Genomic DNA, 18614 nt, shown 5'->3' on the forward strand with positions numbered 1-18614 from the left:
GACATGGACAATGGGACCCTGACTCTTGCCGTCCAAGCATTGCACTGATTACAAAAAGACATGCATGAGGAGGGAGGTACCCCTGAGCAGGAGTGGTTCACAAACTGGTTCTCCGTGCTCCCCCAGTGGCTGACCGGTCTGTGCATGTCATTGTTGCTTGTTTTCATATGGTTATTGTTTTCGTGCGGTTTTGTCAAAGTGGGAGTTTCCTGCTGTAAAAACAGTCCTCAGATTGGGTAGAATGCAGGTAACTAGGGAGGTAGCCCCCAATAATGTGACTTTCATGAAGTATGGATTATATGGTGGTGTTGAAAATTCAGCTAGAGGGGGAAAATGTTAATATTGGAAAAATTTATGCCAATGCACACAATGATACATTCATATATAAGAACAAAGTCACATAACCATTAATAAATTCACCCGTCATGAACTTTCCATCAAACCTGACACAGAAGTACGTGAACAGGCAGGCTCTTAGACCTAGGCCTGAGGTTACAGATTGATAGGTCACAGGTGGAGTGACTCGTAGCCGGCAGACAAACGCGCAGTCAGGAATCTTAGAACAGTCCCACAGATAGGCGCATCAACACCACAATGGTCCAAGGAAAAAGGCCCCAATAAAACTGACTTGCCAGAGGGGTGCACACAGTCCCAACACACCATAAAGTCAGATGGCATCAGAGCACAGCATGTACATCAACACACAGCGATCACATGCCCCTCAGACAGGACATCTGGACACCTACCACATTGTGTCCATGCAAGATCGGGGTCTACCTGCATTTGTTATCAGAACCTTATTTATGACTCCAAGACAACTTCTTGCATTCATTACCCAACAAGGAATGTTGTAATTGTTTATGGTACCCAGAGAAATGTATAAAACACAGTGCAAATCAACTGTACCTTGAGACAGTCCCCAGACACCGGTTCTGTAACTGTTCTCCCAGCCAAAATGTTTAATTAAATGAACTGTTCCTGTTTTGCCAATAGCCTCCTGTCTTTTGTTTTTTCAAGGTTAATTCACATTTGAGAAACATTTCCATTTGCTGAGGTCAGTGGTCTTTCCTCCTGTTCACCATTGGGATCTTCCTCTGGTTTTGTCCTTCCTCCAGGAAGCTCCTTTTGAGCCTCTTTAAAATTTCTCACCTTGAAAAGCTTTTTCTATGGTGGCCATTTCCTGAGGGTAGAGGATGGGGGGAAATAGGGGTGCTTTTATGTCACAAGCCCTTCCTGAAGATCTTTCCAGATAAAGTGGTTCTGCAGCCAGATTCCTCTTTCCCTCCAAAGGTCTCCTCCTTTTTTCACGTAACTCAGGACCTTATTCTGCCTTCTTTCTATCCTTCTACTTTAAAACAGAAAGTTCTCTGGCATTCCTTGGACTTGGTCGTGGCTCTGATTATCGTTTTGGAAAGGACAGCTTCTCTCCACAAGGTGGACTTTCTGCTCATTTCTTTTGGCTTGTCTAAGTCTTACAGTGTCCACCTCGAGTAAGTGGATAAAAACTGTAATTTCCTTAGCTTACCAGAACACAAGTATCTGTCTCCCTGTGGTCTTGCAGGGTAGTTCTACTAGATGGGTCTCTTCCTCTTGGGCCTCTGTTAAAGGCTTCTCTTTGAAGGACATATGTGCGGTTGCAACGTGGTTGAGTCCTCACATCTTTGTTTCTCATTATAAACTTCGGATGGGGAATTTGGTTTCAACGTCTTTTGGGTCTGATGTGCTGTCTGCAGTAGAATGAATATGAATTCCTCTTGTTGTTTCTGGTTCAATAAAACACATTCCGTTGCAGATTTTTGTCTCAGTTATTGTTAGACCTGACCGCCTTAGTGTGGTTTTCCCCCAAGCTTTTTGCTTACCTCCTCCACTTTTCTGACCTAGTTTTTGCTGGCTTTCGGACTCTGTGCACTTTACCACTGCTAACCAATGCTAAAGTGCTTGTGCTCTCTCCCCTAAATCATGGTAACATTGGCCTAACCTCAATTGGCATTTTTAGTGTACTCATAAGTCCTTTGTAAAGTGCACTACATGTGCCAAGGACATGTTAATTAAATGCTATTTTTGTGCCTGCAGCACTGAATGTGACACCCAGTTAAGTAGCCCTTTAACCATGCCTCAGGTCATTGCAGAGCCAGTGTGTGCAATTTTACATTGCCATGGTGCCCTGGCAAAATAACCCTTTTGCCAGGCCCAAACCTTCCCCTTTCATGTATGTACGTCACCCCTAAGATAGGCCCCGGACAATCCATAGTGTAGGGTGCAAAATAGTGAAAAAGGCAGGGCATTTACTTTTAAGTTTTGCATGTCCTGGTAGTGAAAAACTCCCAAATTTGTTTTTCACTACAGCAAAGCATATCTCTCCCATAGGATAACATTCGGATTACCTAATTACGTTTTATAAGTGTAATTCACAATCTGGAAGAGATGAGTTTATCAAGTTTGGTGTCTCTGGACTTACAATTTAAAAATCACAACTTCTGGTGAAGTCAGATTTTAAACTGCAGTTCTGAAAATGACACTTTTAATCAGATCGCATGTTCTTACTTTAGACATCTGGTGCCCGCTGCCTGTCTCCTATCCACGTCTGGGGTGGGGTGACAGTTGGGCCTGTCCATTTCTTGTAGACAGCCACACACAAAGGGATCTTAGGTGTGACTGATGGGCCATCCACCACCTAAAGGACTACCCAGGGCAGGATGGGAGAGAGGGGCTGACACACACAGTATAGGCAGTGTCCTGTGCCCACACAGAGGAGTGTAAACCCCCCTGTAGTGAGTCTAGAGTCGGGGCAGGAAGAGAGGACCTCTGTGCCCTTCAAATAACTTTCTTTGAAGTCTCACCCACTTCAGAGGCACAACTGGGTATAAGTACTGGACCTCTGACACCACCAGCTCAGTTCACTTCTGCACATGTGTATACTCTGTCAAGAAGAAGGACTGCTGGGCTTCTACAAGAACCATCACTCTGCTGAACTGCTACTCTGCTAGACTCCTGCTTTGCTGTGCTGAACTGCTGCCTTCTTGCCTGGGAGTGAGAAGGACTGGACCTGCGTCTATGCAATCCAGAACCCAGAGTGACTCCAAAGGCTAGTTGACTGGTCTCCTGTTTTCTGAAGTCCCGAGGAGACAAATGACTTCAACTTATCCTGCTACAGCACCTGGACTTTGCTTGCTGCAAGCCTTGCCCTGTCAAATGGTGGCAACCCAATCCTGGAAAGTAGGTATAAAGTGCTGAATCAACCAGACCCAGGCATCCTCATCGGAATCAGCGAATGTTTGCCTTTGCTTGCGTCAGAACCAGCTCATTCCTTCTTTCTACTTTTCTCCTCTCCACGCCTATGAGATGAAAGCACACTGTTAAGCCTGCCTCAAATCCCTACATATCCCTGCCTCACATATCCCGACATACAACGTTCCTCCATCTCACCTTACACTAGTACTGGCACTCATCTCCAAGCGGCAGCAGTAGTCTTGAGTCACCGCACCTCTCCTGTGTCCCAGAATCCAACTCATTATCCCTGCATGCTTTAGGCATCATCCCATCTCCCCCACCTGCTTGTCCAAAACCTTTGCCCCACTTTTGTGTCTTGAAAAACCGACTCAGTGAGTAAACCCGGAAAACCTCTTGCTCGCTCAACCTTCTCGGCAATACTGCATTCCCTCTACTCTCCTGATGTCTTACTGCTCTCCAAACGAAGGCCTAACCCCTGTGCACTCCAAGTGACATGCCTCATCTTCAATCCTTGTTCACATCTTGTCTCCACCAGTTCCGATACTTTAAATGCCCTAAAAAAAAAAACAATGCCCCAAACAGCATGCTCTTCCAGGTGGAAGAGAATCTGAACCTCACCCAGCTTCTCAATATATTTATCTTCCAATTTCCTCAACCTCACTGCCCTAACCTTTTCCATGGACTATCCTGTATGTCCTTGTCAATTTCACCAACACAGATTCCTCCAGATACATCACTCTCATATCCCGATCTTTCACAAATCCTCTGCAACTGTGAGGTGTCTTGCATCTGCTTCACGGTCTAAACCACAGAACCTCACCCACTGTGAACGAGACAAAGTGTCAGCCACCCCTTTTTCCAATTCCACAATATGGCTGGTTCGGAGCAAGATTTTACCTTCCAAACACGTCACTGAACTCCAGCAGCCACCTCAACACATATTAATTATTTTTTGTCATCCTGTTAACCGCTTGGTTATCAATCACAAATGTCACTTTATAGTTTCGGAACACCTGAGCCCACAAATGCACACCAAGCACCATGTGAAGAATTCTAGGAAGGCAATGGTATAGCCTTTTTCCTCCACTCCTGTGGTCACCTTTCAGCATACCATTGCCACCGCCGTACACTCTGAATACACCAGCGCCAGATGCATCTGAAAAGATCTCAACTGCCCATGTCAAGGGTTGTTTTGCAGTCATAATGTCAATCTGGTATAGTGTTACACAAAATGCATCCACATTGTCAAGTCATGTTTGATTCTGTCTGTCCTTCGTATTCTGTCGAGTGGTTTTGTTGCACCTCTCATCGCAATTGTCAGTTGCCTGAAAAAATTCCCTAACCAGGGTCAGCACTCCACGAACGAAAGTTAAGTGTCCTAGCACTTTTAGCAGTTTCATCAACTCACATTTCTTCTTCCCTATCAGTGTCTTTAACAATAATTTCAAGCAAGTTAATTTTTCCTCCCAAGAGTCATAACACCATCTAAACAGAGTCTAGCTCTGTGCCTAGAAAAGTCAAGCTAGTAGGCGTCCATTCTGTCATTTCTTCTGTTACACTCCATGTTTCCGCCACCGGTTCTAGCATTTTCCTCAGCCTGTGGTGCCTCTGCCAACCATCACAAAGTGTTGAGGGAATGCAGCACCTGCTCAGACATGGACAGCTGTCTCTCAACCCACTTCGCACAGGTTATGAAATTCTCAAGCCACTATCACCCATTTGACATGGACCTGCCCATGTAGTGGAATCCTTGAAATTTAATCCACAGGATCTGAAAGTCACCTGGCTGGACCGGCGATCTACAGACTGATGATTTATTGTCTGCTTTCCCCAATCCCTCTCCGTTACCTTTCTGTGGATGTGCCAATGCTAGTGTATGTCTCTGTTGATTGGTCAATAAAGTCATTTACTGATGTCTCTTCAGGCCAAAAAAGGTGATGAATCAAACAAGTTGTCCAACTTTTTCTTAGGAACTGTTGGCAGAGTCAATACAATGCGGTATTTCCGCAGCTGCTTTCCGAATGGGCCTGTCTTTTTGCCACATGCCACCTCTTTAGTTTTACCTCCCTCGCCCTGTGGTCCTCCCAACAGGATCCTTAATTCTTTAACCATCTACCCTTGAGTGGTTCATTGTATGGAATCTGAAAACCTTGCATGAAGTCAAAACAGTCTGGTCACTGCATCATCCGGCCAGGGGTCTCCATTCAACCAGTAATGCTGCATGTGTGAGCACCGAATAGCAAGCTCACATTATCTCTGACGTCTTTGGAACTGTTGGCAGTGGATCACAGCCTCAAAGGAACTCCTGACATTCTTCCCTAAATCCTCTGCATCGTCACCATATATGAGTAGCTTGTCGGATCTGGTGCTCCAGAACAGTCTAGCTTGGGCTTTAGGATCTTGTGAAAGTGAATGGTGCCGCAGGATATTTGCATTTCCACAAATTAATTTCTCTTCAGAGCCAGGCTTATGGAATGGGTTGGAACAGGCTTAGCCAAGACCCCTGACCAAGGACTGTGCTCAAATCTCTCCCGGCAGAATTGCCTGTGTTTATTTTGTCCTTAGAACAAGTAGGCCCAACCCTCTGCAAGCGAACCCTTTGGCTGCCAGTTTACAGAGAAGGGAAATATCTGCAGTTGAGGTAATATGTGTGTTCATGTGTGAGTGCTGTTCGAACTTGTATTTATGGTTCATTAATGAAAAGCCTTCATTATTAGGGTGAGCACTGTAAATAAACTTTCTAAGGTCACACTGCACTACTGACAGTGGTTCAAGTAAAAAAACAAAAGTGTACATACATATTTGAAAAGTTTAACAATATGAGGCTTAGTATAATGCTCCCAGAATGCTCTCTGATTAGATGCAAATATTTGCAGAAGCTTGTAAGCAAGAGTGATGATTCTTTGCTTTCATAATAAAATGTTCAGAAAAAAATGCAAGTTGGAAAAAAAGTTTTGCTACTATAGAATGGTAAGTGCTATTTCTTTGAAGCATCATTTAGTAAAATGTGTTGATGCATGCTAGTATTTCCCAAAAATATTCCTAATGGAAAATCAGTGTAACCATTTTCAACAAGATTATGGGAAGCATGAAAATAAACAAGCACTGGCAAAGCCAACCGATCCAACATTTTTTGTGAGTCTTTTGGTTTTGTCAATGCGTGTCTTGTTTTGACATGACTTTTGTAAACATTTTTTGTTGTGGGAGCTACCAGGCCCTAACCATTGTAACAAACATTGGCAAAAAGCAAAAAACAGTTTTTTGGTCTCAAAAAGCACACATTGCCACCAGTGGCATAACAAAGGCCCTGCAGCCCCCTCCAGGGGGCCCACTCAGCATAGCACCTGAATTGAGGGAGTCTGGAGGGAGGGTTCCCTCTGTGTTCTTTGCAGGGCGGGCACCTCCAGTTTTGTTATGCCACTAATTGCTACAGTAGTTCCTGGCACTGAACAAAACTACTTTGTGTGCCAGTATGCTACTTGTGGAAGAACAGAATGCGATCACTCACAGTAAAGCCGGACAATGGATAGAGCGAGAAATAGAAGTTTAATAAAAACAAAATGTCTTTGTTAATGCCAGACCTAATTAGGGACCCAATTTTTAAAGAAAGTCACAAAAGCGCACCCATGGTATATGTCTTTGAATTAGTGGCTTTCATGAATTCCCAAGATTTTACAGAAGTAGATCAGGAAAATGTACTCCTAATAAATATTTGTGAACTGTATTCTAGCACGAGCAAATATGCATGTGCAGACTTGCTCATGTGACAATCTATTGAGTGTTTTACAAGTTCACTTTCCCTCCAACCACTTTTTTTCCCAACCCTGGAAGAACTTTTACTTCTGCCATTGTCAGAAGTAAATTTCCAACCTTTCTCATTATGGGAAAAACAATTAGAGAAGAGCTGGTGAAAATCCTTAAAACATGCAAGTTAGTAGGTTTGCAGACTCTGACATTCCAGCTCTGGAACTATTGCTTACTGCTTTCACCAGCCCCAGTATGTAGATCTGCGGAAAGGTGGCAAAATAAGGGCATTACTATAGTAGGGATTGAAATTGCAAGTATTCAAGCCCTAATATAGTAGTAGCCCTGGCATAATCAGAGAGGCTATTATCAGAGCTTTCACATAATGAGATTGCTGCCATAATTTGTCGCCGCACTACATGTCACCAAAGGGACAAGTAGATTTTTTTACAGGACAAGTAGATTTAAGAAGCAACCTGTCCCATGGACAAGTAGATATTTTATTAAATTCCACACCCCTGAGAGTAATTAAAGAGTAAACACACTTTCTACAGTGTCCTGCCCTAGTGATGAATGTCACGCAAAATAGAGAGCAGATCCTAAATTAACTACAACCACTTTAGACTCGGATAGTATTCCTTTTCCTAACCCAGCTTCAGCTGACTCACATTGTAACTATAAATACTAAGCATAGAGACTCAATCTATCATGAACTTGGCTGATTGTGAATAGTGCTAGATGTGGGGTTCTGTATCTTTCAAAATCTCAAGAATTATTTTTCTGCACAGAGATCAAGGAAACACTCAGACCAGACTGCTGATGCCTCAGGTGATGGAAGCCAGGGAGAAAACTCTAGTTTGCCAACATCACAATCTGAAGATCAACCAGTGACAAAGCGAGTGGTGAGCATTTGGCTGCAGGAAGTCTCGTAACATTTTTCATGTATTATTAGAAAACACATAGAGAAATACTGACCTCTGGTCCGCTTGAATATACACATAATTGTTTGGAAAAAAAGCTATTGTGGTCGCTGTTGTAAAAAGCAAAATACACTGTAGTTGTCGTCACAAATCTTCAGATTTAATGTTCCAACACCAGGTTTTTCACAGGGCTGTTCAATCTCTCTCTCTCTCTCTCTCTCTCTCTCTCTCTCTCTCTCTCTCTCTCTCTCTCTCTCTCTCTCTCTCTCTCTTCTCCCCCCCCCCCCCTCCCCCCCCCAGTAGGAAGTCATAGTTAGGACCATGTTTCAATTGAAAAAGCATTTTTTAACTTGCCCATATCTTTGGCACTGTTTGACGACTCTTCACTAAATTTTACCCAAAAGTGTGCCAGTGATTCTTGTTGTGCACAGGGAGTTTCGGTGTGATCCGTCAAGGGGGGGGGGGGGGGTAGGGGAAAGTGCATTTCCATGTTAATTCCCATAGGAGCTTTGAACACGACTACAGCCCGAACTACTGGATGGAATTATACCACATTTGACAGAAAGGTAGCTTTTGGTACGCAGATTACGCTTTTTGTTATTTGGTGTAAATCCCTTCAGTAGTTTAAGAGAAATTAAAGGAAAACTAAGTTTTGATATCTAGAGGCACAAAGCCTTCGCAAATCCTCCCAATCTTGTGCAGAGATCTGATTGGCTGGCAACACTTCAACCAGGAAGTGTTGGCAGCCATCCTGGGCCCTGGTTTCAGCCGAGTCCCAGAAAAAAAGATTTAAAAAAAGAAATGGAACCAGGATAGGGATACCCTAACCCCTTTGCTCCGGTGCTAAGGTCCCAGAGGGGACCCCGCTCAAGGGCAAAAAAGTACTTTTATTTTACATTTTTTGCAGTGAATTTGTGACAAGATCATGAATTCCTGGCAACATTTAAAAAAAAAAAAAAATGAACACGGTCTCCCAAGCTTGTTTTAGTGAAGCCCCTGGGTGAGCCAGGTCCCAAGAGGCATACAAAAAATATAGGAGTGGGATGCACGGGCCCTCCTCCTAGGGCTTATTTATGCCCTGGGGACTGACACCTCCTCAGGGCTTAAATGAAATAGTATACGGGGCCCACATGGCACCCCTGGGGGACCACGTATCTTGGGGCAAAATGTTTAATTATAGTAGGGGTGTACTACGGGCCCCCACAGGCCCTGGGGACCACCGCCTCTCTGGGAGCCAACAATCTATTGTATGCAGGGCCGCATAGCCACCGTGCCCTGGGGACCACCACATCCCTGTGGCAAAAACGTTTAATAATAGTAACAATGGTGTACTGGGGATCCCCACTCCACCAGGCACCTCTCTGGGGCTAGCAATCTATTATATGTGGGGGGTGGGGTCCGTGAAGCCCCCCCACTCTGCAGCCTCAAGGACCTCCAGCTCCCTGGGGCTCAATTGAAATAATGAAGGGGGTCCATTTCCCCAGGGCTGTTTGAGGATGGCCGCCAGGTCAGAGCAAATACAACTCTGCTCCCAGCAAATGAGAGCTGTCAAACATGGAATAGAGATGGGCCTCAGAGGATGTGTACCCGGGCCAAAATCGGCCAGGAAGGGGGGCCGCCACCCCCCTGAAAAGGACAAGAAAGAACTCACTTGTCAAAGTCACATACAGATTGTGCTCCAATAGATCAAAGATGCATTCACCTCCACAAACGATTTCAGATTGTTTTTTAATATGGAATCGCTGAATAAATATACTTGCTTTGCCTTCGCCAAGCCCAGGAGTTAGGATCATTTGTGCTTTCCAGATGTGGAGCTTCAACTGGGGCACCTGCCACATTTATATTTGTAAGTGTTTCCTGTTGAGGTTTGAATTTCTGTGAAATGAGCATTATGACCAGAACGGAAGCTCACTTGCCCGTTTATCCAACGAGATTCCATAGTGTTGCACCAAATGTCTATCCAACTGGAGTACTTTCTACTGGTTAGTAGGAAGTGTTACCTCGTTGTGTAAATGTTCAGTGTGTATTCTACACTACAGCTGCCTAATGGACCAGGAAGAAATGTCTCCAGCAACTTTGTGTGCGTTTGGCAATGTGATTGTTCCTCGTGCGTCTTTCTCCAGAATTCTGTGATAACATAAATCCTCCTATAGAGAGGCCAACAAGACTACAAATATGCCCCAGAGGGCCCCCCAGTGCATTTCCCGCCAATTTTGATGGCACGGACTTGATGGCGAGGAATATTAGAACATCTCCGCAAAACAAAGAAGCACTTACTTTATATAGATAAGATGAAGGATTCTGGTTTGGTGGAGATTTACATCTTGGTAGTCTCGTTGGTCTCTCTATAGGAGGATTCAAGTTGTCACAGAATTCTGGAGAAAGACATCACAGAATACTAGGAGGAAGAATCACATTGCCAAACTCACACAAGGTCACTGGTGATATTTCCACGTGGTCCATTACACAGCTGTAGTGTAGAATACATACTGATCATTTACCCAAGGAGGCAGAAAGAACTGCACTTGGGTAGATATTTTGTACAAAGCTGTGGTTCTTGTTGCATGAAAGGGCTGGTGAGATCCCTTTGTGGCAGAGTCACTCACACACCCACTCACAGACCCACGCAGACACTCATATACCCACTCACAGACTCACTCAGACTCACTCAGACTCACTCAGACTCACTCAGACTCACGCAAACCCTCACACACCCACTCAGAGACGCTGTCACACCCAGGGACTCCCTCTCACACCTACTCTCACACCCAGACACTCTCACACCCAGATAGACCCTCTCAAACCCACTCTAACATTAAGACACTGTCACACCCAGAGACACCCTTCCACACCTATTCTCACACCCAGAGACAAGCCCTACACCCAACCCCCGCTGCGCACGGCCAAAGGCCTTGCTTCGCATGTGGTTGGGTGGTTATAGGGGGTTGGCCCTCCAGCCAACCCCCGCTTTGGCCATGCGCAGCGGTGGTTGGATTAACGTATAGTAAATAAAATTACTTTACGTTATGTAAAATATAGAAATCCTCTGAAAAAAAGCAGGGGTTACAGGGACACTATAGTTAGGATATAGAACTAAAAAAGCCATAGAAATTAACTGAAAAAAACAAAGCTTACTGGGACGTTACGGTTCTGAATTTACTCGCACAAACAATAGAAATTCAGCAGTTATAGTTACAGTTATTACCACCAACCCTGCACCACACATGGCAGAAGGGTCTGTCTCTCTGGGTGTGAGAATTGTTGTGAGAGGGTGCATCTGGGTGTGAGAGTGTCTGTCTGGGTGTGAGAGTGGGTGCGTGAGGGTTTGAGTGGGTCTATGAGTGGGTTTGTGAGGGTCTGAGTGGGTCTGTCAGTGAGTACGTGAGAGTATACGTGAGTCTGTGAATGGGTGCGTGAGCTTCTGAGTGGGTGGATGAGGGTCTGAGTGGATTTGTGATGGTCTGAGTGGGTCTGTGAGTGGGTCTGTGAGTGGGTGCGTGAGTGTCTAAGTGGGTCTGATGTGGGTGTATGACTCTGAGTGGGTATGTGAGTGAGTGAATGAGTGTCTCAGTGCTTCTATGAGTGAATGATTTAGTTTATGTATTAGTCTGTGAATTGTTTTAAAATAATTTTTGCAGATATTCGCTAATTCGTTGCAATGTTACATGGTGGCCGCACTGAGCGGCGCAAGGTATTCGCGAATATCGCATGTTGTAAAAAAAATCATTTTAAGGTCATAATTTGACCCTCAAAGACCCCTATATCACACCCCTATGGTAAGGGTACCTCCACTCTGACCCCTTATGCCACTTATTTTATTTTTCAGCCCCGGGGACCGTGTCCTGTAACCTAAAATGGCGGCTTTTCCTGTCAGGGTGCAGCCAGCCAATCACAGCATTCTTGTTGGCGCGCGCATTCATGAATATGCTGCAATCGCCGCAAAAACATCACAACGGATCCATGGCCCTAGATATACAAATGTATTTCTCCTTTAATATCTCAAAAACTACTGAATGGATTTACACCAAATAACAAAAAGCACAATCTGCAAAACAAAATCTAGCTTTCTGCCAAATTTGGTGTAATTCCGGCCAGCGGTTCAGGCTGTAGTCGTCTTCAAAACTCCTATGGGAATTAACATGAGAAACACATTTTTTTTTATCCTCCCTTTTTCTCAGCCCTTAGCTTGACGGATCACCCCGAATCTTTCCAAGTACAACAAGAATCACTGGCACACTTTTTTGAGACAATTTCGTGAAGATCCGTCAAACGGCACCAAAGATATAGGCAAGACAAAAAAACACTTTTCCTATGGAAACATGGTCCTAACTCTCTCTCATGTCAATGCCAAAGCTCTAAGCTAGAACCTCTCTAGGGGCAAACGTACGAAATAAAGCAACGAATGCTGTTGCACAGTGGTGCATCAAAGGAGAGCAGACCTGTGCTGTGTCTACTAAAATATGGTACTGTTTCCCTCTTTCTCCCTGTTTGGTAGACTTTAAGCTGCCTTGCACCAATGCAAACACCCTTGCACACTCTTGTTTCTCCTGATTCTTCTCCTCATCTCACAGGTGGTCGCAGACCTCGGCCAGCCCACAGTGACACTAAGAAACCCCTGCCTAGCAGATTACTGAACGTTTTGTCTGTGATGTACTGAGAAATGATAGTTCTCGTTCACCAGGCGCACATTTCCACTCGCAACAATTAGCACATTATTACAGTTTTTACCCTGGCCTTTGGCTTGAGATAGCGCGGTTTGATCCCTTTGTTTGATTGTACTACTGAATATCAACACCAACAATATCGAGATACATGAATATCGAGGGACAAAATATTGAAAGATAAGTGCATATAAGGAAGTATAGATTTACTATTCCTAAGTCCACATTTACATCCTTTGAAGATATCTGCAACACATAGGTACATGTTTGTGGAGTTAGTGTGTAGAAAACCTAGACTTGGTTACCTGCTGATATTATTTGTCAGATTTCTTTCCTTGAATTTGTATCCCATCAATATTCGGTGGTCGATATTCAGGTTTCACACCTCTTTGTACTATTAGTTCTTGACCTCTCTCTAGAGCAGTGCTCTTCAAACTTTTTAATGCTGCGTCCCCACCAGTGGAAAAAAAAAATCGGGTCCCCCTCCAAATGTTTCTCAAACATTCTATTAACTTGGCAATGTTTAAATGTGTCTAAACTTATTTAAACATTCCAATTAAGTTCTGTTACTGTTTTAAAAATGCAATCAAATACATGATGCCAAACATACTATTCTGGTCAAGCAGGCCTTACTAACGTGTAAAAGTTTCCACAGTTTGATTATTAGAAGCGGGGGTGACAGTTTTGAAGAGCCTTTGGAGTCCCTTCCCTTTTGACACATGCTCCCAGCTTGGATTTAAATGACAAAATATGTTAGTGATGGCCCATTACAGAGCGGTTTATTGCTGCTCTTTTTCAGTTTAAGACAAAGCCTTGTTATCAGCTGCATGCTTCTCTTGACCAAGGGCTGGTGCCCCCGGGATCATTTAAGGCCCCTCTAGGTGGGCCCGCCCCCCAGTTTGAAGACCCCTACTTTAGAGAAACACATTTGAAGGACAAATGCAAATGCTTTAGCATGTGTGTGTGTGTCTGTCTCTCCAGCACCTTTGCAGGAAGTGTTTAACCAGATTTTCACTGGAACCCTATGAACATACACACAGCATCACATGCTCATCTGTACTCATGGTTTACTGTCTCTCATTACAGAAGGTGGAAACATCACCAGAGGTGCCTGTATCAAGGCCTCCTCAACCTGGCACGGGGAAGGAGACAAGAGAAACTCAACAAGAAGAAAGACGTTTCCAGTTTCAAATTCAGAACAAAGGAAAACTAATCACAGTTAATGGAGTGTATGACACACCTGTAATCAGTGTCATCAAACGTTCATTATACTTTCAAAATGCGTTAAAGAAGTCGAAAAAAAAGGGGCTCCTCCTTCATGCCAGCACCAAACTTGAAGCAATGGTGAACCCCAACATGCCGTGCGGCTTGATACCACAGGACGAGCTTGTGACAATCACATTCATAAAAGGCGAGGAAAGGAAGGAAGACGCTGTTTCAAGAAGTGACGTGAAGCTCTTCTGTGTTGAACCCAAAGGTGAAACAGAGAATGGAGGCCATCGGATAATTCTGGAATGTGAGTGCTTGAGAACAAAGAATGTGCGCTTAGCTGTATGTGGACATCCTCACCAGGACCTCCGGAACGCGTTGACAGATGATGGACGGTTCAAGAAAGACGTTCTGCAGAATACATTTTATCTTCGACCGACAAAAGGCAGTGGTGAATTTGAACCCACATCTCATGTACGTCATCTAAAGAAAGTGCCCTATAAACTAATAGTCACAAATGATCCCTCAGACTCTTTTTCAAAAGTGAAGGGTGAATTTCCTGCAAAGGATTCAATTGGTCCAGAAAAAGCCCAGAAGACAGAGGCGGGAACAGAACACGCTGCGAGCCGCAATGTGCCGGTATGTTCACTCTTGGCTGGATTGAATGCTTTAATTGAAATCTTATTGTTTTGTGCTAGTTCCTAGTTTATTTATAATTGTATTTCTATTGTATGTCTCTTGACAAACAATTTTAATGGGTTCCTCAACCTGGCAGCTGCTGGTCTATGTACCTGTGAAAACCCTCCTAGCCGGGTCTGGTGCCTTAGTTGACTAATGTGTCCACTATAGGGGCCTGTGTTTAACCTCATGGTCACAGATTCAAATCCCTGTGGGTCCACTCAGTCTTTCATCCTTCTGAGGTCGATAAAATGAGTACCATTGAGTTGGGTAACAATAAACATCTGTTATTCAACACCAAGAGACCCTTCTGGGTGAACGTGCACTTTACAAATACATTTGATATGTTATGAGGTCACTCCACCAACACTGTAATTCACCTCATAAGCTGATTCGAGGATGCACAGTATAAGCAAAACAATATTTATGTTGGATAAAGCCTAATGAAATGACAAACAATGACTGGTAATCCTTCTAACAGATCAGCACATCCACTTTTTTGGTTGTAGGAAGTCAAGATATATACACAAAACCACTGAAACAGATGTTCAATTCATGAATGTCAAGTAATTCAAAAATATACATAAATCAATAAGGCATTTAATATGTAGTGCTTGAAAATTGCCAGTGCATGAGTAATGGGGAAAAAAAGGTTAAAATAGAAATAAATCTTCAATGTTAGCATACAGTCATGGGCACAAGATTTTTTTAATAATATTTGTTTTAAGCTACAACTCTTGGCAACTCCATTCATTTCATGGTGGCTCACACATGGTACAGACAGATGGTACGTCGACGTTTCAACGCCAAACTGTGAAACATCTAACAGGGCTTCCTCCGGACAACAAAGAAGAGCACCCTAATGAGGTAGCCAATGAATTCATGACACACGAAGGAAAATTCAAAACTAAAAATAAGGGGAGAAGTAATTCCCTTCAGGTGGTCAGCTGTTGATCCACTCCTACGGTAGTATGTTCTCTTGACTGTGTCCTCCGTACTACATCTATAGGAGCATGGGCTTCAAATAGATGGACTCTCAAGACAGCGTCATGCTTGTAGAGAATGCTTGTACATTTCTTCTCGTGTTGTGTGTCTGTCCAACTGACTGCTGCTCTGAGGCTGAGAAATGGCAGCCACCTTCACTAAGATATGAGGTATTATGAGTAAACAAATATTTGGGATGTCAACCACAAAAACCAATGAGATGCACCACACTAGCTTGATTTTCGAGCCCACCCTATAGGAAAAAGGGGGTGGTCTATAAAATGTTACAGGGCAGGATGGCTCTGCTTCAGCAGCCCATGTTGTGGAATTTTGTCCCAATATGGAACACCTGTCAAGGGCTTTGTGCCATGAGTCATTTGTGCTGGAAAGGCATTAGGTTGGTCAGCAATTGTGACATCAGGACTTTCAACCCCACATTTACAAACGCTTTAAGTGGACAGATAGGCCTGTACTTGGGGTCCAATTCTAAAAAATAGTAAATGCCTTTTTGTAATGTTTACTTCTAAATTTGGAAACAATTGGTAGGGTGTTTTTTGGAACTCCTTATTATTCCAAAAGTTATCCTAGGAAGCTTACAGTCACATGTTCCTAGTAGCAGGTCTGGAATGTGCTCATGAATGTATACCTGCTCAAATGCAGATGTATTTCTGCATGTGTAAATGTTGCAGCTTAAGTGCAGTTTTTCTCTACTGGGAAAAGGCTTGCCTAGGCAGTAACTCCTTATCCTACACCCTTGTCAATTATGTGGTTGGGAAATAAGGATCTCTCCCTATCACAACTCCTGCCCTGGACAGGAGTAACTTTTCGACTGCACGTACAATCGAAACTCACTTGCTAGAACATTGTGTGTACTTAGTAACTCGCCTACCTAGGCAGGCATCCCCACCACAGATCATCTACAGCCTGTCCCTTAGATCAGATGTGCTAACACTTAGGCCCTCATTATGAGTTTGGCGGGCAAAAAAGGCCGCCCGCCAAACTCCAGCGATCAGGTCACCACCAGTGCGGTGACCTTCCCAGGCCCCTCTTACGAGTTCCCCGCTGGGTCAGCGGGCGAAAACAGTGTTTCCACCTGCTGGCCCAGCGGGAAACAGCCCACAACATTGATTACGAGCTGGCGGCAATGTTGCTGTGCGTAGGGTGCTAAGCAGACAGTGAAAAGCGCAATGGGGCTGTCCATGGGGCCCCCTGCACCCCGTCTCCGCCGGCTTTTACATGGCAGTGCAACCACTATGTAAAAGCTGGCTGAGAGAGGAGTCATGATCCCCAGGGCGGCGCTGCATACAGCACTGCCATGGCAGATTAGGACCGCCAGCACAGCCAGTCCCTCCAGTGAAGGGAAACTGACGGTCCGACTGTGGCCGGACTGCCACGGTCATAATGTGGCAGTCTGACCGCCGCTAAAACGGTCGGACGGTGGTCAGACCGCCACCGCGAGTCTGGCAGTCCTAGGACCACCGGTCCCGTAATGAGGGCCTCAATATTGGACTGAGCTGATGTAATATTTAGTGTGAGTAAATTTCTTTGTAAGTGCCAATTCACGTTTTCTGAATATCAGAAGTTAACTCATTTTATGCACCTAATTACAACTTTCGTTCACAAATTGCTTTGTGAATTTGGCCATAAGTAGCAAAATATCCTCAGAAACTTCTGGACTTGTTAGAAGTATAGCAGGTCTGCTGAAAAGTGCTTGCACTTCTGCATTAACATTACGGCTGTTCCACTAAACAAATCGGATATTGTGCATTATATGTAGAGATGAACTGTTGAAAAGTGCCTGCACCTCAAATCAATACCAGCCTTGTGGGGAACTGCTGATTTTGTCCTGCGTAGCAGTGAACTACATCACTCACAACCCAGAGGTGAGAGAACTTCCTTGCAATTCACTTTTTTACCCATCTATAATTTTATGTTATGTATGGCCCCATAATCATCTGCCCTCTCTCAACTGCTACGCAGGGGCAGAGGAGTAATGGGAGAGCCACATATAGCATGGCCTCTCTACTTCCTGACTCACCTGTGAAAAAATACCTTACAAGGCATCCTTAACCAGCCCCCACCTCCTTCCTTCCCCCTCCTGCAGCTGTACTTTCTGCTTTCATTTAAAGCATCTGTGCACTCACAGGCTCTCAGATCTCCCCGTCAGCCTGGCCTGGAAGGCCTTTACGATGTAGCAACGATGGGAAGTTTTGTTATCAATTGTTCAGATATCAACGGGAGAGGATGTGGTGATGCGGCCACAGCTGCCGACTTTGGAATTGGAGAACCAGGTTTGAATCTTGGCATTGGCTCAATATCTTGTCATTTTAGGCAAATCGCTTAGGGCCTTATTACAACTTTGGAGGAGGTGTTAATCCGTCCCAAAAGTGACGGTAAAGTGACGGATATACCACCAGCCGTATTACGAGTCCATTATATCCTATGGAACTCGTAATATGGCTGGTGGTATATCCGTCACTTTACCGTCACTTTTGGGACGGATTAACACCCCCTCCAAAGTTGTAATAACCCCCTTAATCTCCCTGTGCATAAAATAATAGTAATTATGTAACCTTGTGTAATGTAACTTGTGCTCATGCAAAGTACTCCAGTACTTTCGAGTCGAATTTGCACTATATAAAAATGGAAAAACTGTTGCTACATCATAGTAGTGAGTTACCACATTTAGAAGAATCTGGCTTAAACTATACAGGGAGTGCAGAATTATTAGGCAAATGAGTATTTTGACCACATCATCCTCTTTATGCATGTTGTCTTACTCCAAGCTGTATAGGCTCGAAAGCCTACTACCAATTAAGCATATTAGGTGATGTGCATCTCTGTAATGAGAAGGGGTGTGGTCTAATGACATCAACACCCTATATCAGGTGTGCATAATTATTAGGCAACTTCCTTTCCTTTGGCAAAATGGGTCAAAAGAAGGACTTGACAGGCTCAGAAAAGTCAAAAATAGTGAGATATCTTGCAGAGGGATGCAGCACTCTTAAAATTGCAAAGCTTCTGAAGCGTGATCATCGAACAATCAAGCGTTTCATTCAAAATAGTCAACAGGGTCGCAAGAAGCGTGTGGAAAAACCAAGGCGCAAAATAACTGCCCATGAACTGAGAAAAGTCAAGCGTGCAGCTGCCACGATGCCACTTGCCACCAGTTTGGCCATATTTCAGA

General features: G+C 44.2%; 1 protein-coding gene across 2 annotated transcripts in view; it reads left to right on the forward strand.

Moving 5' to 3' along the window:
- The window catches only part of LOC138293602 (serine-rich adhesin for platelets-like), a 620895-nt gene that overhangs the window by 588075 nt on the left and 14206 nt on the right, over positions 1 to 18614 (forward strand). For both annotated transcript variants that reach the window (XM_069232871.1, XM_069232872.1), the window contains 2 exons: positions 7764 to 7877; positions 13643 to 14404. In XM_069232871.1, coding sequence (XP_069088972.1) covers positions 7764 to 7877; positions 13643 to 14404 — 876 coding nt within the window. The remainder of the gene's footprint in view (positions 1 to 7763; positions 7878 to 13642; positions 14405 to 18614) is intronic.

This window comes from Pleurodeles waltl, chromosome 4_2, assembly GCF_031143425.1.
Source record: "Pleurodeles waltl isolate 20211129_DDA chromosome 4_2, aPleWal1.hap1.20221129, whole genome shotgun sequence".
In the NCBI taxonomy this organism is placed as follows: domain Eukaryota; kingdom Metazoa; phylum Chordata; class Amphibia; order Caudata; family Salamandridae; genus Pleurodeles; species Pleurodeles waltl.